The sequence below is a fragment of the Equus przewalskii genome, chromosome 19, assembly GCF_037783145.1.
Source record: "Equus przewalskii isolate Varuska chromosome 19, EquPr2, whole genome shotgun sequence".
NCBI classification, from domain to species: domain Eukaryota; kingdom Metazoa; phylum Chordata; class Mammalia; order Perissodactyla; family Equidae; genus Equus; species Equus przewalskii.
The window spans coordinates 61,149,163-61,169,705 of record NC_091849.1 but is presented as its reverse complement, the minus strand read 5'-3'; the positions used below and the strand labels follow the sequence as shown (position 1 = coordinate 61,169,705).

Here is a 20,543-nt window from a genome sequence, read left to right as displayed (position 1 = left end):
TGCTTTTAGCTTCTAGAAGAAATACATGGAAACATATATATATATTTTTTTTTTTTTTGGATCCTTCTTTTTTGTTTTGAAATAAACCAGCTGTTCTTCCATAGAGCATGTAATATTCTGGGGGATTCCTAACAGCTATCAAAGATAAAGTCATTTAATTTTTTGTGTCTTTTTTTGTTTTTTAAGGCATTATTCATAGGTAATAAAATTTACCAATTTTAAGTGGGCAGCTTAATGCTTTTGGTAACTGTATACGACCGTGCAAGCACCACCAAATCAAGACAGACAACACATCCTTCACCCTAAACAGTTTCCTCCAGCCTCTGTGATCCTCTCCCACTCGCAGGCAGCCATGGACATGTTGTCAACTAAAATTACACCTTTTCTAGTACACCTCTGGTACACAGGCTTTTGTGCTTGACTTAATTTACTTAGCATAATGTTTTTGAGATTCACCCATTTTGCTTCTTTTTATAGCTAAATAATATTCCGTGGTGTGGATATAACACAATTTTTTATCTATTCATCAATTAAGCAATCAATCTTTGGATTTCTTCTGGTTTTTAGCTTTTATGAATAGTAGCTATTCATATTTGGCTATTATGAATAATTGGGATACATATTCTCTGCATGGACACATTTTCGAATGTCTTCAGTAAATATCTAGGAGTGGAATTGCTTGGTCATGGGGTAAAAGCATATTTAATTCTATAAGTTACTGCCACACTGTTTTCTAAAATAGCTGTACCATCAAAGTCATATAATTCTAATATTGTAGAACAATGTTGAACCTCACATTCTTTGTGATAATGTTGTCTCTAAAGAGATGGTCTTTGCCACAAGATTTCACCAGAAAAGAATCCCAAGCTGTGCATAGTTGGAAGAACTTACTAGATTTAATAGCAGAAGAACTATAAACATATTTTGAGTGGAATAACATTTTTTAACACATCTTTCAAGTATTCAGTAATAACAAATTCTGAAACACTCAGGAAAATTCCCGGTCTCTAGCCTAACAGTAAATAGTAAAAAACAACAAAGCATAATTTTTAAAAAATTTTCTTAGCGGCAAAGTAGTAGCAAACAGAAAGAGCTGGTTAACTGTTCTTTATTTCATTTAATACTAAATGAGTCAATTGAAGATTATCTGCATCGAGAAGGACGTAAAACTAAGCTCTAAATGCCAAACTCCTTTTGCAAACTTCTCCTCCCCTGTTTCTCTGTGAGTAAAAGTGATCAGAGATGAAGTGAGAGTAGATAGAATTAACAAAGCTGTGAGGGGTAATTAATTATATTAGTAGATCTAACAGGATTCCCAGAGAATGACAACTTGTGTATGACTTGGAGTTGGGGAGAATGTCTGCCTGTCACCACAAAAACCTGTGGAGATTTCTCCCAGAGAATAATCACTCTGAGCACACAGATGCAAGTTCCTTTATTGGATTAGCCTGAATGTGTTTGAGTTCTGGTTTGGTTATCTGAAACAAAAACATTTACACATCACCCAAATTCAATCTGCCCATTTAGTCTTATTCTGTGTGTAATCCCTTCTCCTTGCCATAAAGAAAACCCAATGACTGCTAATATTAATTAATAAATGATAGTTAATTTTGATAGTTTACAGATATTTCATTTTATTTCTAAAGTTGCATAGGTGGATAATTACTGGAAATATAGATGTGGGTATTCCAAACAAGAATTTGTAATTTTGTCAAGATATTTATGAAGTTCTCTTTGTGTGTTTGCGCATGTGGGGATTTTGGCAAATGGAAAGTAAAGCAGCTAAGACAAGCAGACCTCTGCAGGGTATGCTACACTGTGTCAGCTTCATCAGCTACTCAACTGGCCTGGTAGACAAGATCCTAGGGAATGGAGTCTGCCTTACAGCTTTTGCTAAATCCATGTGTGTTAACATATCTCGAATACAATTGGGAAGGGATGCATATTAATGTATTTATGCAGATGGATGTGCTCATCACATTTATGTGAGTATTCCCCCCACGTTGTGCCTCAACACAGCAACACGTACCTGTCTCCATAGCATCCATTAATGCTATGTATGTCTCCTTCCACAAGATTATAAGCTCATTGAGGGTAAGATTTATATCTAGCATTTATAGAGACTCACTTGCATTACGTTTGGCACATTCTAGTGCTCAGCATATGTTTGAATGTCTTATTAAATACATACATACTGAACAAAAATATCAAAATTTTGACCAAGTTAATTTAAAATGTAATGGCAATATCACAGTATTAAAATGCTTAATGAAGGAAAAATAAGCAAATTTACATTATGCAATGGCTCTCTTTTTAAAAAGTGTATAGTGTACAAAATTATCTTTAATTTATTCCATCAATTTATTCTAATTCGCATAAGCTAAGAGCTGGCTCCTTATATGCCATGTCAGGCTTTGTGATCTACTAATGCTTCCTGGCTGTGTACACATTTGTATTCACTGCTAGGAAAGCAAATCTTACAGCCAAGTGGATTTCATCACTACAGTAATAAAGTTCTTTCCTGTCCTTGAGGTTTGTGCTAGTGGGTATCTAAAACATTAAAAAATGTGCAGAGCTATTCATTCAAAGGAGACTCAAGTTATTCTTCACAATTTTTACAAAGTCTTAGGGTGCTTAGGGTACATGAACTATATCTTAAAGAGAGGAAAAAAGTGATGATAAAATGCACTGCAGCTGTTTACAAGAGACTCACTTTAGGTGACATACATAGGCTGAAGCTGAAAGATGGAAAACAATACTCAATGCAAATAGTAACCAAAAGAGAGCAGGGATGGCCATACTTTATCAGACAGAAGAAACTTTAAGTCAAAAACTGTAATAAGAGACCAAAAAAGGCATTATTTAATGATAAAAGGGCCAATTCACCAGGAAGATATAACAGTTATAAACACATATGTACCTAACAGTAGAGCACCCAAATATATGGAGCAAACATTGACAGAACTGAAGGGAGAAATAGATGGTAACACAATAACAGTAGGGTATTTTAATACCCTACTTTAATAATGGACAGGTCAACCAGAGAGAAAATCAATAAGGAAACAGGGGATTTGAACAACACTATAGATCAGCTGGATGTAACAGACATATACAGAACATTCCATCCAACAACAGCAGAATATACATTCTTCTCCAGTGCACATGGAACATTCTCCAGGAGAGATCACAGGTTGGGCCACAAAAAAAGTCAGCAAATTTAAGAAGATTGAAATCATACCAAGTATCTTTTCCAACCACAGTGAAATGAAACTAGAAATCAGTAGCAAGAGAAAAACTGAAAAATTCACAAATATATGGAAATTAAACAATACACTCTTGAACAACCAATGGATCAAAGAAAAGATCACAAGAGAAATTAGAAAATACCTTGAGACAAATGAAAATGAAAACACAGCATGCCAAAACTTATGGGATGCAGCAAAAATAGTACTAAGGAGGAAGTATTTTGGGGTAAATGTCTACCTAGAAAAAGAAGAAAGATCTCAAATCAGCAACCTAACTTAACATCTCAAGGAACTGCAAAAAGAAGTAAACTAAACCCAAAGTTAACAGAAGGAAGGAAATAATAATGATTAGTGATGAAATAAGTGAAATAGAGAATAGAAAAACAATAGAAAAAATCAAACTAAGAGTTGTTTGATAAAAATTAACAAAATTGAGAAACTCTTACCTAGACTAAGAAAAAAAAGAGATAAAACTCAAATAACAAAATTCAGAAATGAAGAGGAGACATTACAACTGATGCCACAGAAATTCTAAGGTTCATAAGAGACTACTATGAAAAATTACATGCCAGCAATTGGATAATATAAGAGAAATGGATAAATTTCTAGAAATATACAACCTACCAAGACTGAATCATGAAGAAATAAAAAAATCTAAACAGATCTGTAACAAGTAAGGAGATTGAATCAGCAATCCGAAACCTCGCTTCCCCCCAAAAAAGCCCAGGACCAGATGGCTCCACTGAAGAATTTCACCAAACATATAATGAACAATTAACACCAATTCTTCTCAAAACATCCCAAAACTCCGAAGAGGAGGGGACACTTATTTTTTGAGGCCAGCATTACCCTGATATCAAAATCAAAGAAACCACAAGAAATGAAATCTACAGACCAATATCCCTGATAAACATCAGTGCAAAAATTCTAAACAAAATACTAGCAAAGAGAATTCAACAACACATTAGAAAGATCATACACCATGATTAAGCAGGATTTATCCCTGCGATGGAATGGTTCAACATATGAAAATCAATCAGTGTAATACACCACACTAACAGAAGGAGGGCAAAAACTATAAGATCATCTCAACTGATGCAGAAGAAGCATTTGAAAAGTTCAACATTCTTTTATGACAAAGATTTTCAACAAATTAGGTATAAAAGGAATCTACCTCAATATAATACAGGCCATATATGAAAACCCACAACTAACATTATACTCGACACTGAAAAACCGTAAGCTTTCCCTGTAAGATCAGGAACAAGACAAAGATACCATCTATCACCACTTGCATTCAATATAGTACTGGAAATCCTAACTAAAGCAATTAGGAAAGAATGAGAAATAAAAGGCAACAGAAAAAGGAGCAGCAAAGTTAACTGTGTTCACAGATGACATGTTCTTAGATGTAGAAAACCTTAAAGATTCCCCAAAAATATTAGAATTAATAAACAAATTTGGCAAGGTTACAAAATACAACATCAACACACAAAAATCAGTTGCATTTCTATACACTAACAACGAATAATACAAAAAAGGAAGTTAAGAAAACAACTCCATTTACAATAGTATTGAGAATTAAATACTCAGGAATTAATTTAACCAAGGAGCTGAAGACTTGTACAAAAAATACTGCTGAAAGAAACTAAAGAAGATACAAATAAACGGAAAGAAATTCCATGTTCATGGATTGGAAGACTTAATTTGTTAAAATGTCCATATTACCCAAAGTGATCCACAGATTCAATGCAATTCCTATTAAAATCCCAATGGCATTTTTGGCAGAAATAGAAAAAGAATCCTGAAATTCACGTGGAATATCAAAGGACCCAACCGTCAAAATAATCTTTAGAAAGAAAAACAAAACTAGAGGCCCAAACTTCCTGATTTCAAAACACACTACAAAGCTACGGTAAATTAAACCAATATGATAATTGGCATAAAGAGAGATAGACACACAGATCAAAGGAGCAGAATAGGGAGCCCAGAAATAAACCATCACATATAACACATATAAAGTCAAACGATCTTTGACAAGAATGGTAAGGCTACACAATGGGGAAAGACAGTCTCTTCAACAAACAGTGTTGGGAAAACTGGATATGCACATGCAAAAGGATGAAGTTGAACTCTTACACTGCACCATATACCAAAATTAACTCAAAATGGATTAAAGACCTAAACACAAGACCTGAAACTATAAAACTTGTAGAAGAAAAGTTTTGTAATATTGAATTTGGTAATGATTTCCTTGATATGACACCAAAAGCACAGGCAACAAAAGCTAAAATAGGCAAATGATACTACATTGAACTTAAAAACTGTACAGTAAAGAAAACAATCAACAGCGTGAAAAGGTGATCTATGAAACAAGAAAGAATATTTGTAAACCATATATCTGATAAGGAGTTAATATCAAGAATATATAAAGAACATCTAAAACTCAACAACAAAAAATAAGATTTAAAAACGGGCAAAAGACTTAAATAGACATCTCTCCAAAGAGGATACACAAATGGCCAAAAGTTTATGAAAAGATGCTCAACATCACTAATCATCAGGGAAATGCACATCAAAGCCACAATGAGATATTACCTCACATCCATTAGGATGGCCACTTTCAAGAAACCAGAAAATAACAAGTGTTGGCAAGGTTGTGAAGAAATTGGAAGCCTTTTGCACTATTAGTGGGAATGTAAAATTAATTAATTATTCTTAATTAATTTCCATGGCAGCTGCTATAGAAAACAGTATGGAGATTCCTCAAAAAATAAAAAATAGAATTATCATATGATCCAGCAATCCCACTTCTGGGTATATATCCAAAAGAATTGAAAAGGATCTTGAAGAGATACTTGCACACCTATGTTCATTGCAGTATTATTCACAACACCCAAGAAGTGGAAGCAACCTAATGTTCATTGACAGATGAATGAATAAAGAAAATGTGGTATATACATACAATGGAATATTATCCAGCCTCAATAAAGAAGAAAATTATTTAATTTCTCATGTCCTCATGATAGAACATTACAAAAAGACACAGAATATCTTAAAACTACAATATTTCATTGCAAATTCAGAATAGAGAAGCAAGGCTCAAAATTTAGCTCCTGAAATTGAAGAACACACACTCTTGAGGGAAATCACTGCTTCAGGTTGATTGCCTTCAGGATGTGTTGGCATAAAAGTAATTATGTTTACATTTTTCTATTATTTCCAATGTTATTTAGTTCAATTGCTTTTTCCATTTGCTTTTAATTCTTGTAATATTAGGAACTCAGATGAGTTCCACTTCCTAAATATGAAAAAATTTCAGCATCATTTATCTTTATTAGGTTGTTGCACTTGACAGCAAATTCGTGGGATTTTGCATTATTGAAATTTGTTCCTTTTTTAAAAGATAATTTTCAAACTACTATTGGCTTATGAGAATGTTGTTCTTCTTCATCTTTATTTTCTCTGGCACTTTAATATTATAGTGGAATTTGCATATAATTTTCGTTAGATACTTTACAATATCCTGAATGTTAATAGCTACATTATAAAGCTTTTTTTTCAGGACTATGCCTTCCATTTGTCCTACCAGGAAAATTACACGTTGCTCATATACTCAAAAGTATTACAGTTTTCCCACAAAATTGGAACCTGACTTTATTAAGTGAACCAGAAAATGGATTGTTTACAACTATTTCTTAACTCTTGGCCTTCTTGTATGCTTGGATACACTTTTTTTCCTTAGAGATAATTTCCATTAGATAAATTCTTAGAAGTGGCATTGCTGTATCAATGACAAGACATTTTTAACACCTCTCAATATCGTCAAATTTCCTACTGAAAGGTTATTGCAGTTAGACATCCTCACCAGCAGTGTAAGAGCCCACTTGGCTGTGGGTGGTTGTTAACTCCTTGTTGTGAGTGGGGCCTGTGTGACGTGGCCTCAGCTCCCCCAAAGGACCGTCTGGCCTTGGCTGGCTAGTCTTTATCTATCAGGCCTAAAAGTGGTCATGAGGGAGAGGGAAGAGTAACAGCCTCAGGCCTTAATATCAACAGCCTGGCTTGTGGCCACCAAGTTGATCCCAAGGCTCCTTGAGCCTGCTCATGCATGGCTATCTCTTGAGCCTTTCAAGATTTTCTGCAGAAGATACATGTGTATTCACAGTAAGGCAGAAGCACATGGTTTGCACTACTTAAGGAATTGATACTAATGAAATAGAGGCAACAAGGCAGTGGAAGAGGCCTGGTTTTGCAGACAGAAGACTTGGGTGAATTAGATCTCAGCCACCTACTAGACATGGAATCTTGGGCAGGTCAGTGAAGTCATAAAGGGCTCAGTTTTCTCATCTGCAAAATTAGAGTTCGGATGGTAGCAACCTTTAAAGGGACTTGCAGCACTAATATCCTCTGATTCTACCATTTTGAACTGCAAGAAATTATTCTGAGGAGGAATAACAGTGCGAGGCTGAGAATAGCACATACTTAGTTTGGACTGGAGGAGAGCATATTTTCTTCAGTTGAAGGGACAATATGAATCTACTTAATTACAAAAGGGAAGACAATTGGACAATAAAATAAAAATTTCAGTTTGAAGAATAGTTAATGCATATTAGGGCAAGAGAAAAAAATCTAAATAAAAGAGTCAACATGCGAAGTTATTTCTGTCTTTGTATGAAGGAAAATTTCTAAATTTTATCTATTCAAAATGTCATGTCAAGTTCTCCTTTCTAGTCTCCATGAAGGAAATTATGCAAAGTATTGCTTTGAAAATAATTAAAGCAGTGGCTGGCCTCATGGCCGAGTGGTTGGGTTCACGCGCTCCACTTCAACAGCCCAGGGTTTCACCTGTTCAGATCCTGGACGCACACATGGCACTGCTCATCAGGCCATGCTGAGGCGGCGTCCCACATGCCACAACTAGAAGGACCCACAACTAGAATATACAACTACGTACTGGGGGGCTTTGGAGAGAAGAAGAAGGAACAAAAAAAGAAGATTGGCAACAGTTGTTAGCTCAGATGCCAATCTTAAAAAAAAAAGATAATTCAATCAAAATATAAAATTTCTAGAAACTTAACAGAAAGTTCAACATTACTCTGTGTATAGAAAACTTGGCTCCAAAAATTTGAACAGATAATTAGTAAAATGATCAGAGAAAACTGTTTCGTGAAAATTTGGTAAATAATAGCTAAACATATAGAGCAAATTTGTATATATTTTTCATGTAATAAGAAGATATTTCCTTTCCTACTGGGTTCAAGTCACATAGTCAAATTTATACAGAAAAACAACAATATATATTTTATTCCTCTGTTCCTAAAATACCTTCATATTATAAACACTAAACTTCCATGGGCCACATTTTTAAAAATGGTTTACAGATAGGGCAGTGACATATTTCAGCAAACATTTCTTGGAACTTTACGATTTATTAAGCGCTGTTCTGGGAGTTTTGACAGTAAAGATTTAGAAGAATTAAGACAGTGCAGTTAGCAGGGTTGCTGCTTAGTAAACGTTCGTTGAGTGACTGTGCAACAAAGACAAAACCCTCGTCCTTGAAAAGGCTTCTTCTTATTTAGCAGATCTATAACTGGTACAGTCACTCACTAAAGTTTCTGGAACAATTTTTTGAAAAGGAAAAAAACAAGCCTGAGAGTGTTTAGTACTTACATTATTTTACTTTTCAAAAAATAAGAAGTAAAAGAAAATGAGAAGTAAATGCTTATCTTTCACCTTTCAAATAGTATCTGAACAACGTTTGATCCCGAGCATTCCATAGTCACTATTTCTGGTCATTGAATCTAAATATGAATACTGTTTTCCTATAGTCATTTACCTAATTATTTTATCTGTACAGAGTCTGAGTAGATACACATATTCAGGATTCTTACACAAAGGTTACTAAGGACTTCAAGGTAAAGAATATGTCAGAAACGTCAATTTTACTGCAATAGAGAATTTTTGAAGCTGGGAAGAACCTTTGAGTTCGGTCGCCACAATTTAAGAAGCCAGTCACTTGCTGAGGGCTAATCTGAGTCCCTTTGAGTCACAGGTGGTATGAGGGGACCATTCTCTGCTTTACCCATTAAAACCCCCACAATGTGTCCATTAATCTGCCTATTAGCTGGAAGTGACCACTGCCTCTGCCAGGATTTAAAAAGATGTTGAAACACTAAATAAAAGCATTTTTTCTTTTTACAAAAAGGCCGATATCCCTGGATAAATTCCCAATTCCCTTAATTGCATAAATTTATGAAACTTGGAAGAACTTGACTTCACTGGGTAAGTGAGCGAGTTCTGTGATATCACACACACCAAGATGAGTCATAATGCAACTCTGTTGGACATCTAAGAAGGAAACTAACTTACAGTCTACAGCATTTTATGCTGAATATTTTATTTGCATTCACTATATCCCTCAGCAGTAAATAGGGTGACTATTGCACATGAAGCGGCTTCTATTTTAAAGTGGAACTGCAGGCAGACAATGGCTGAGTTACTGGACAAGCTCATAAAATTCTTCTTGTGTTAAATTGAAATGAAAACCCAAGTCATCTGATTTTAAGTTAGTCTAGTCTAGAATTCTGGAAGGATCAGCTTTACACAAAAGAACTCCCTATGGAAGGACATGTCTAACTTTGATTATCTGGGTACTTTTAACTCTGGCACATTTCTCCTCAAATTAACATCATACACAAAGAGAGAGGCAGTGTAACTACAAATCCCACTTTGTCTGTGAGTAATTGTACATACCAATGTGTTTTAATAAAACCAGTGGAAAAGCTGAGGGCAAACTCATCAGTTTTGAAAATTTGCTATTAGTAGGAGAAAACCAAACACAAACCTATTCAAATTCAGCAAGCCCAAATTCCATCCAGAGACAAAGGGCGTTAAAGAAAGCCAGACTTCCGATAGTCATGTCTGTGGTTGAAGGAGACCCCATCACACGGAGAGGGACTCCCCATGACTCACCAACCATATTAACAATGCACTGTGCGCAGAAAGATTTCCTCCAAAGAACACTCACTAGTCACTTCCGCTTCCTTGGGAGGCCTTTTTCTGCCGGACTGAACTCTAATTGTTTTTATTTATTAGACCATTCGTTATGCCCCTGGTATAACTGCACACATCGTTCACAGCCTCTCCTCTTGAAAATGTGAAGCGTTATTCATGAGGCTGTGAGTAAGAGCTCACTGTACGTGGCTGTGTTTAACTAAGACCCAACTTGTCTCACTCCTCCAAAATGAGGTGGGCTGGAGGAAACAGGTCATCATGAGTGATAGCATCATTATCCACACAAATGTGAGTGATGTTTTCTGTGAGGTCTGTTAAAGCAGTTAAGACAGTAGAGCAAATACGTTAATGTTGGTGGAATTACTATTTGTAATTGTTTCTTTTAATGTCTGAGGGAAAGAAATCAATGGATTTCTTCCAAAAATAGTCCTCTAATTGAACAATAGCATTTCTGCTTAATGTGGTAGTAACTGAATATTTACTCAGAAGCCAACTGAGATCCTGTGCAAATAAAGAACAAAACCATGTATTCCGAGTCATCATGACTCTCCTCTAATTTAACGTAACGTTGACGAACGGTACCATGACGTACAAATAAAAAGAGGCAGATTAATTTTTAAACGACCCATTCTGTTACAGAGACTTGAGGTTTTTCTTTTTTCTGATTTTTTTTCTCAGTCTTAAGGCAAGTCGTGATTAGTTACAAAAGAACTGCAGGGCTATAATCAGAGACCAAATTGTCTTTTCTAGTTGCTTTGAAATGCATAATATGCTAATAAGCTATTCATTAAATCGGTATTTTCTATTTAATTTAAGAAAAAGCCCTTTGTATTACCAAAGCTTGTTTGACTGTTTTCACAGAATGAGCTATAATCACATTTTTTGAATAATTTACAAAGATTACAACAGCCGTATTACTTTGTAGCTTACCTCAGAGTGGGCAAAATTAGATCCAAGTTTTTGTACAGGACTGCTCCAAGAACAAATACCGAGGATTCATCTAATTCTAGAAAAAATAAAATTAAGAATTAGCAAAACATCAAGAAAAATACTGTGTCTTATAAAACTTGAATCTATTAATTACAAGGGGATTCCAGGATTTGCTGATGCAAAGCTGAGTAGAAGAAATGCCTTCCTAACCATGCACTGGGCATGTCGGCCCCACCCCCCACATTAATTACAGCTCTGGAAGAGGTTTTCAGCGGTTTTGTGTCCTTCATCATGCCAAAACAAGAAGCTGCTTTAGTTGCAGCTAAGGAGTTTAAATTCCCAATGATGGGGGAAAGAGAGCCAGTTCTCTTCTGTAGCAAAATCTCCCAGGCAAGAATTAAGACCACAATGCGACTGTTGAAAATAGCCATTAATTTTAGAGGCCACTGAAGGTGTTCTTAAAACTTAATTTTTTCTTAACTTTGTTTTTCTATACCAAAATAACATCTTCAAACCAAAGCAAATATGAGGCAGAAATATAAATGACTTTGCATGGAAAACACAATGTGTTTCCATGCCTAAAGTTAAAATATGAGGCCACATGCTGTACACTGGACAAAGACTGCCCATACTGAAACTTAACCACGGCAGGTTCAGGTCTATAATTTGTACTCATATTTTTTTCATCTTAATAGATCCTTTCCTCCAGTGAATTCAGAAATTTAAAGATGAAATGTAAGTTTTCTATATTCACAAAATTAGTTTAGAATCATAATTGCAGTCTTTCTAAATTGTTTAATATATGGAGATTTACGCCTAACGTTTTATTAAATGATCTTATCAGAAACGTGTGGTTTACAGCTCAAATTATCTCACATATTTACCTTTTGATGACACTGGAGTGAAAATGCTTTTTGGAATGACAACCCTATCTTCTGAGTTTCTTGCCCAGTCAACCATTCCCTTCCGTCCCTTCATGGGGAAGTTGATGTCTGTTAGAACAGAGGCTGCAGGAAGCTTCTGAATGCTAGCCACTATTAAAAAAGAAGGAATAATGTCAACTAAAATCTTTCAGTGTAACCAAACTTGATCAAATTAAACCTTGCAGTATATTCAAAATAAAGTTTCAAGTCAAAATTATTTAGCAGAGCTACAAAAACGACTTATTTCTTATTATCAGACAATATTCACTAAGATTGCCGATTCTTTTACTTGTCAATCTAGGTCTTTGTTGCTTTCAGTGGGAATCACACAATGATGGTCAATGATGGGGTGAATATTCTCAGAGTACAGATAGCTGGCGCCATACTGGTTGTTCACAGTTGGCCTCCTTCCCAATTGCTAGAAGTCCACACTGTATTCTTTGGCAAATATTTTGATTAACACACCTGATCCATAGGCTGAAGTTTGCATTAAAATTTGAACTTGGTCTTCAGAACGAATTTTCCGCACTTACATCTGAACATTGTCTTTAGAACAAATTTCCCATGGATTAGATGGGGTATGATGAAGACATGGAAAACAAAGCCATTTTGTTCTGGGAGACAGAACTGTCAGAATTCAAATAATGAAGCACCAATAATGCCATAACTACAGAGCCAATGTAATATGCAGAAATATCCAACAAACTGATTAGTAATAACAAAAAATTCTTAAAACGTACACCCACAATTGAAAGTAATAAATGTATATATGTGAATGGAGAATTCCGTCTTTACTTGCAGTAAATATTTTCACTTATATTGAGAAAATTAATGAATATATGTTTACTAATGTCTGAATATATTTTTATTACATATATTCAATATTTTATTATTATTATATATACACACACACATACAAAATTACATATAATAAAACTATGATGATAAATCCTTAAGGACTTATTGATTATACACGTTTTCAATTAAGAAATGCAGTTTGTATAACTTTTACATAGATCTGTACTTGTTCCCTATTAGTTTCAGGTGTCCCATGGAAGATTAAAATGGAAAGATGATGGGGAGACTCTAAAAGCTATCACAATAGGAAAGCTAAAGTAAGTAACAATTAGGCTCCTCATGAGTGGATTTCATTCTAAAGAAACTTGTAACTTAAATCAGGAGAGGATGAAAGTAAGAATTTAACAATGTTAGTTGTAATTACTGCACCACTGACTCAGTTCCAAATTAAATTGGTTATGTATTCTTGTCCTTTATTAAATCTCTTTTAAGCTATTATACACGTCCACTATCAGCATAGGATGGAATTTCATTTGGCCTGTAGTTTGACATAATAAGCTTAGAAGAGGATTTGGTAACTAAATGTTGAAGGAAAGAGTGCCCTGGGTAACGCATAACTTAGTTACAGATGTTAAATGCTGTTTTTGTATAACATCTCTAATTACTTTAGCTTCTTTTATCTTTCAAACAATATAGTCTTTGTTGTTCATAAATAACCCAGTTCACATGTCCTGAAGGGTCCAGATCCTCCACCGCGTGTAGATGGACAGATCATCACATTGGCAGCACATTCTTTCTCAAGGGTCCCTGAGCTTGATTCAATATGCAAACGAAGTCCACCTACTTCCAAATTCCTTGATGCTGGCTTTGATTGTCTTGGTGTTTAGAGAAAATTTATTTCACCTCTCTGCTCTAAAAACTGATGGAAAGAAATGAAGATTTTTCTGACTGTCACATAACTGGTTTCTATTATAAAGGAAAATAAATGAGAGATAAATTGTTGGGCCCTGAGGTCTAAGAATTCTTCTGTTTCTACACACATTGGATAGAAAACAAATAAATGAACAAAAAGAAGAAATAACAAATGGAGAAAGCATATTCTGTACAAACAATATACAACTTTATCCTGAATAAATGTTAGTCTAATATCATATTCTTAAATATATAAAAATGATATAATTATACATGCATGCATGAATGAAATGCATTCATCCTTCAATTAGAGGCACATTGGCTGTTATGACTATATAGATTAGATCGTACTTTTGAACAAAGTCTAGGTTAAAGGAATATAAAAATCAATTAGGATCACTACTTAATTTATGCAAGAAGTCCTTTGAATTGCATAGTCTTGAGCAAAAGGAGCAGATAAAAATAAACATTTATTCATAAATTTTAGTAGAAATGTAGTTCTTAAAGTATGATAATATTTTCAACAAACACATTATAAAGAAGGCTTTGACTTCATAGACTGATGAGATTCAAATGCTAGCCTTCAAAATGTCAGTACATATGTTCTTTAAAATATGCAGTACTTCAAATTGTACATCTTTACCTTAAATCTACCTAGGAAGATGCCTAAGATGACATTGTGGTTCTCCATGACCCTGCAGTGATTAATAAGAAAACCCATTTCCATACAGCAAAAATAATTTAAAGATGACTTTTATTTTCTCCTTTTTTCAGTCCCTATATGAGATATTTGGACCAATCCAGCCCTCAATGCCTTCCCTTCTTTACCCAGTTTAACTGTTCAAAACCCTCAGGTAAAATTTAGATACAGTTATGGTCTTTAGGGATCTGGGGAGCTCGCATGTTAAGTGAATACCAAAGAGGTAAGATTAAAAAACAAATGCCTTAAACTCTGTCTAGGGTAACGATGTGTCCAGTGCTGACAAAGGGACATAGATGCAAAGCATAAGTGCACAACCTACATACTTTGCTTCTGTCAAATTGCTGCATTAAAACCAGCCTTTGTGGGTGTTTAGATGATAGAGCATCTTTCCTCAAAAATTGAGAAAACATCTTTCTTACTGAAGATTAAAGTGCTTAGAAGAAACTTCAAAGGACACAGTGTCCCTGAACAAAGAGGCACATCTTCATGTTCCAAGAATTACCCTAAATTCACTGTATCGTGTTTTCATTATAACACTAGATTTGATTTCTTATGCAATAAAAATAGGTGACTCATCACTGATAAACCTTGGAGCAAAACCAGCTGCACTTTCATTTTGCATTTTTAATACTTTCCTTTCGAATTTGGATATGCAGCATAAAATTCCTTTGAGAGCATCACGTCTGTTATTGGCCAAGCTCTCAAAGGATTCGGGTTCAGTATAGATTTCTGCTCATCGGAAAGTATAAGGCAATTTTTGCAGATGGGTCAAAAAGCAGATGAGCCTTTTGGTTGGTTGTTTTTGCTTTTTGGTAACCACTGAGCCCTCTGTTGGTTTATCAAAGCAGTATCGTGCTTCTAACCTTGTTCCTGAGGAAAATCATGAGGTTTTAGCCCTTGGTCCTCATTGAGGTCCTGGAGGATGAAGATTCTGTCTTACTCATCCTTGTAATGTGAATAGTCCACACACAAGTTAAAGTTAGTTAATTTGATACATCAGTTGCATCATGGACAAGAATGAAAGGCATGTGGAAGGAAACACTGAGAGCAAGAGTGAATGGAAGAATGCAGGAATGAGCAAAATGGGCAAGTGAGGGCCAATATAGGAAAACGGCAGTTTACCAGAGGGGCTTAAGTGTGGACCCTGTATCTGGGCCCTGGATTCAGGGGATGAAGTAAGTTACTATATGTCAAGAGTGAGAGTCGGGTATCTAGAACAGTAGCTGGAGCACAGGTGATCCTATGGAAGTGATGGCTATCATCATTAGAGTCGGTTTTCTCACTGTCAGATTCAAGGGAAGGACCTCCCTGCGTGTTCCATATTTTGCATCAAACATTCTTTTTTGGTTGTCCTTCAGTGACCTTAGGCATGAGATTACTATGGAAAACTTTATGTTGAATATATTCGGATAACCAAAGGCAGGAATTGCACTTAAAAGAAATAGAGCTCATCTTTTAGAACTTAAATGTAGCACCTAGGGAGTTGAACGAGGGTTCCTTTTTACTCATTCTCTCTCTTCCTCCCTCCCTTCCTTCCTTGCTTTTTTCTGGTAGATTCTGCCAGATGGAAGGGGCTGCCCTCTCTGGCTATTTGGTCACACAAGATCAGCCAGGTTAAAAATCTATTGCCTCAATGGAGAAAGGAAATGACTGCATCATGAATGACACACTTAGTATTCCCATTGTAGCCAAGGTCCCAGACTGCAAAGAGAACTTCAAAAGCTCTACTTTTAAGCACTGACCTAAGTGCTTAACGCAGCGACTCACATTCTGTAAATGAGCAGAGGAAACTCCTAAGGGAGGTCACCTCATCATCATAAACACACGTAGAGGGGACAGAAGAAGAAGAGTAAGAGAGGCCTTCAAAGCTGTCCTTCTCACTGTTTCCTTACATGGATGTTTCTGGTACATTGAAAGTTTGCATCATTTTTCACGTTGATTCAGAGAGAACAGCTTACAAACTGGGTATTGACTCATCAATATTAGAAAATTGGCCAGTGATCAAAATGGAATTGCTTGGGGAAAACATCACTCAATATTGCTAGGTGGTCACCTGTACAGTTTTTAAATCCTGTAAGAAAAATACGGGAGGGAGGGAATGATGCATTGCATCTGTGTGTTAGAGCGCAACTATTAATTTTGTTTGTAGACCCACAGCCAGCACACACGGGCTGAGCAGAGCCTGCATGTGGTGTGATCCCTGGCATTTAGTACTCTGGCTCTCTAGTCTTTTCCTTCCACATGACTTCCATTCTTGCCCATGATGCAACTGAAGAACAGTGGTTATCAAAAGGGAATACTGATACATGTATACATACTTTAATTTGTCCAGCATAATCTTTATGTTCTAACATCTTTATGAAAAATCTCATTTTAGAATTCTTCAACAGTGGTTTACAGGAAACAGACAGACAGACAGATTTTTAGGTGCTCTTCTCCCCATCCTGCCTCTCCCATTTACTGTTTCCTTTCCCGAAAGGCTAGGATTGGATGGTGAGGGTCCCTCACTTCCCAGGCAACAAAGCTGGGAGACAGGGGCACCTGCAAGGACCTGGTGCTCTAGATGGCTCCATCAGTCAGTTCAGTCTCCACCACCCACTCACCCCCACCAAGTGTAGGATCTCCAAGTCCAGAAGCACACAGAGATGTAGATGAGAAACATTCTCCCCACTAGGAGTTTACAGATTTTTTTTAAGAGAAAAAGCAGAATCCTCTGATATTTAAAAGTAGACAAACTAGATAGACAGTCAGGAAAGTAGCTATGTAGCACATCAAGGATACTTTTTTTCAACTTGTGAGTCTTGAATGACCTATTATATATATTGAAATTTTAAATAATTAACCATTTTGGATATTCCTCTCCAGCATCAAAATTTAAAAAACTTGTAAATTATTTGTGAATCATCAGCTTCAGATTGTGTTTTTACCCATTAGCCGTCTCAAAGCCTGGGAGCCTCTGCCCAGGAGGGCACACTCCTTCCCGCTCGTGGTCTAGTGCTCTCTGTGGAGGATCCCCTCAGCTTCTTCTCGGGTGCCCCCTACCTCTCTGGGAGGGTTCACCACGCAGAGGCACATGGTACAGCTGCACCATACACATGACTTTTTTCAAGCTGAGCTGTCTGAACCAGGAATTGCCAACCAAAACCCACAGGTCAAACCTGTCTTGTCAGCTATTTTTGCATGGTCTGCAAGCTAAAAAATGGTTTTCACATTTTTAAATGGTTGAGAAAATAAAAAGAAGAATAACATTTCTTGACGTGTAAAAATTAAATGAAATTCAAAGCTGTGTCCACAAATAAGGTTTTACTGGAACACAGCCAGGTCCATCATTTCCATGGAGCCTAGGGCTGCCTTCACTCAACAGGCAGAGCTGCACGGTTACAGTGGGGACTGTGTGGTTCACAAACCTGAAATTTTACTCTCTTGCCCTTTACAGAAAAAGTTTGCCTCCCTCTGTTTTACACAAACATTGGAGAAGCTATTTTTTGCAATTTTTCTTTAAAGAGGAAAGCATTCTAAAAGCATTTTAGTTTCTGCACTTTTTCTGTTATCTGTTGAGTGTTCTTTCTGACTACCCTTTTCTTTCTATGCTACAAGAATATAGCGAGGGAAATTGAAGCTGATTATACCAATTTCCTTTCAGTTTTTTAAACGGATATGTTTTGTGAACTTTTAGAAACAGGCACTTTTTATAATTGTTCATCTTCTCTATCCAAGTAGTTCACGATCTTGCCCCTAACATAAATACAAAATAAAATGTGATATGGGGATCATTTTTGCATGTATACCTGAATAGAAAAAACAAGTCAATATAGAAAATTCTTTAAGAAATAAATTCTTCCTTTTCTCCTAACCAGTGCAATTAGGAATATAATTCCTGCAGAGGAAGAAGCATTAGATGATAATTACCCAGGTATAAAAAAAAAGAGAGCATTTGTATATGCAACATTATTGACTTTCTTTTCATATGTGTATATGTGTCTGTATGATATATTGTTTTTGATATTTAAGGGTGTTTAAACCTTACTAGAGAAATAAGTCAGGAACCTACGAGGAGTTAGGCACCAACACAAGCAGGAAACAACAACAGAAGTCAACAACTCCCAAGAGAGTGAAGCATCTATTCCCAGTGGTAATAGCATTGAATAGTACTGTGACCTGATAAGACAAAAGTGATCATGGTCGACTGAAGAGTTCATTCTGGACATTCACCCCTCCAGCAAACCTCTACTGAGCCCTGGGAGTGTTCCAAACACTGCCCTCCCACCAAGGACTTAGCAAGTGAGCATGAGACACAAAGTCTTTGCCCTTAAAGAGCTCATGGTCTAGTGGGGATGCACACAACGGGTAAATGAACAAACAATTCAGGGGGCATGAAAGAAACAACTGATGCAATGGAGCATGGTTGGTTGGCCAAAGAAGCGTAGTCTCTCTGAAGGTACAATCTAGGGTGTGGTTTGATGGTTGAGTCTGAGCTAAGGGGAGAGGAAACTTCCAGTGCAAACCTGGGGCCTGGAAAAGGTCTGTGATGTTCCAGAAGTATCAGAATAGTAGTGTCTCAGTAGGAGGAATGAGAAGAGCAAAGGAATGAGATGAGAAACTTAATATGTCCTAGGGAAATATTTAATAGGTCAAAAAGACTTAGGTGGCAAAGTAGTAGGAGACAAGGCTGAAAATAACATGGTAGGCTAAAAGATCTAGAAATCTGGAGAACGATCAAATTTAGAATTTGGAGATATAAATCAGATGCCTTCTAATTAGAAGTAATAGTTGACAATGTGGATATGGATAATTTCTCCTAAATAGAGAATACAATGGACAGATTTTTTTCATTCAATAGATATTAATTGAGGAGCTATTTCATGCCAAGCACAGTTCTGGGCACTGGAAATACATCAGTCAACAAAACAGTTCAAGTCCCTGCCCTCATGGGACCAGCACAGTATCTGGGGATAGACAGACAAGGAACAAATAAATACAACCACATAGAACATCAGTAATGATAAATGATGTGAGAGAAAATGATGAGTGGGGTCGGGAAGCTTTACTAAATAGGGAAAGCTTCCTTGGTAAGTTGGCATTTGTGCAGACACCTGAAAAAAGTGAGATGGTGAGCTATGGGGATTTGGAGAAGACAACAGAAAAAGCTGAGAAATGCAGTTCAGGAAAGGCTCATTTTTAAAGGGTAAAGAGAAAGAAACAGGGAAAGACATCAAAAATTAATGGAGACGTAGAGACAGAGAAGAAAATCACAACAGTAAAGTAACTCAGGAACAGAGAAATGTGTTTTAATAATGACAGAATGACTTTATAAGGAGTCAAAGGCTTTATAAAGATTATGGAGATGGGTCAGTGGTTTAAAACAACAAAAACTATACTCTAAAATTAGGTTAGGGCCACGCTCTATTGGCAAACTTTTTCTATAAAGGGCTAAAATAGTAAATATTTTCAGCTTTGTGGGCCATCAGGCCTTTGCTGCAACTACCCACCTCTGCTAGTAGGATGTGAGAGCAGCCACAGACAATTCATAAAGCAATAATCATGCAAGAAAATATGGTATTAAATCATATAAGAAAAACTATCTTATGTGACCAATATTGTGGTTCTTTAATTCAACAAATGTTTATTGGGCAGAACTTTTGACTCCTGCCACCCAAGCACTTTGTTCCCCCGTGTCCCCCATCTTAATAGAAGGTGCCAAGTACTCAGACGTTCAAGCCAAGATCCTAAGTAAGTGTCGTTCTGTACTTCTGGCTCTCCTCTGGCCTCCTAAGGCCCCTCCATCGACACATCCTCTCAGTCTTCTCTCTAGAATGTGCCGTAAATCCCTGCACTTCCTCTGTCTCCATCCCATGACTATCTAGAAGCCACCAGAACCTCAAACCAGAGCAGACTCGAGAGCAGTCTGACTGGCCTTCTTGTCTCTACTTTTGTTCCCTGAATTCCTTCTCTCAGAAACCAGACTTATCTTTTAAAAATATAAATCAGATCATGTTGTTCCCTTCCTTGAAGTAATTA

At 36.3% G+C, this 20,543-nt stretch overlaps 1 protein-coding gene across 8 annotated transcripts in view; it reads right to left on the bottom strand.

Moving 5' to 3' along the window:
- Positions 1-20,543, bottom strand: part of ADGRB3 (adhesion G protein-coupled receptor B3) — a 644,987-nt gene that overhangs the window by 273,274 nt on the left and 351,170 nt on the right. For all 8 annotated transcript variants that reach the window (XM_070584837.1, XM_070584838.1, XM_070584839.1 and 5 more), the window contains 2 exons: positions 12,074-12,223; positions 11,190-11,265 (listed from right to left, as the gene is read on the bottom strand). In XM_070584837.1, the coding sequence (XP_070440938.1) occupies positions 11,190-11,265; positions 12,074-12,223 (226 nt within the window). The remainder of the gene's footprint in view (positions 1-11,189; positions 11,266-12,073; positions 12,224-20,543) is intronic.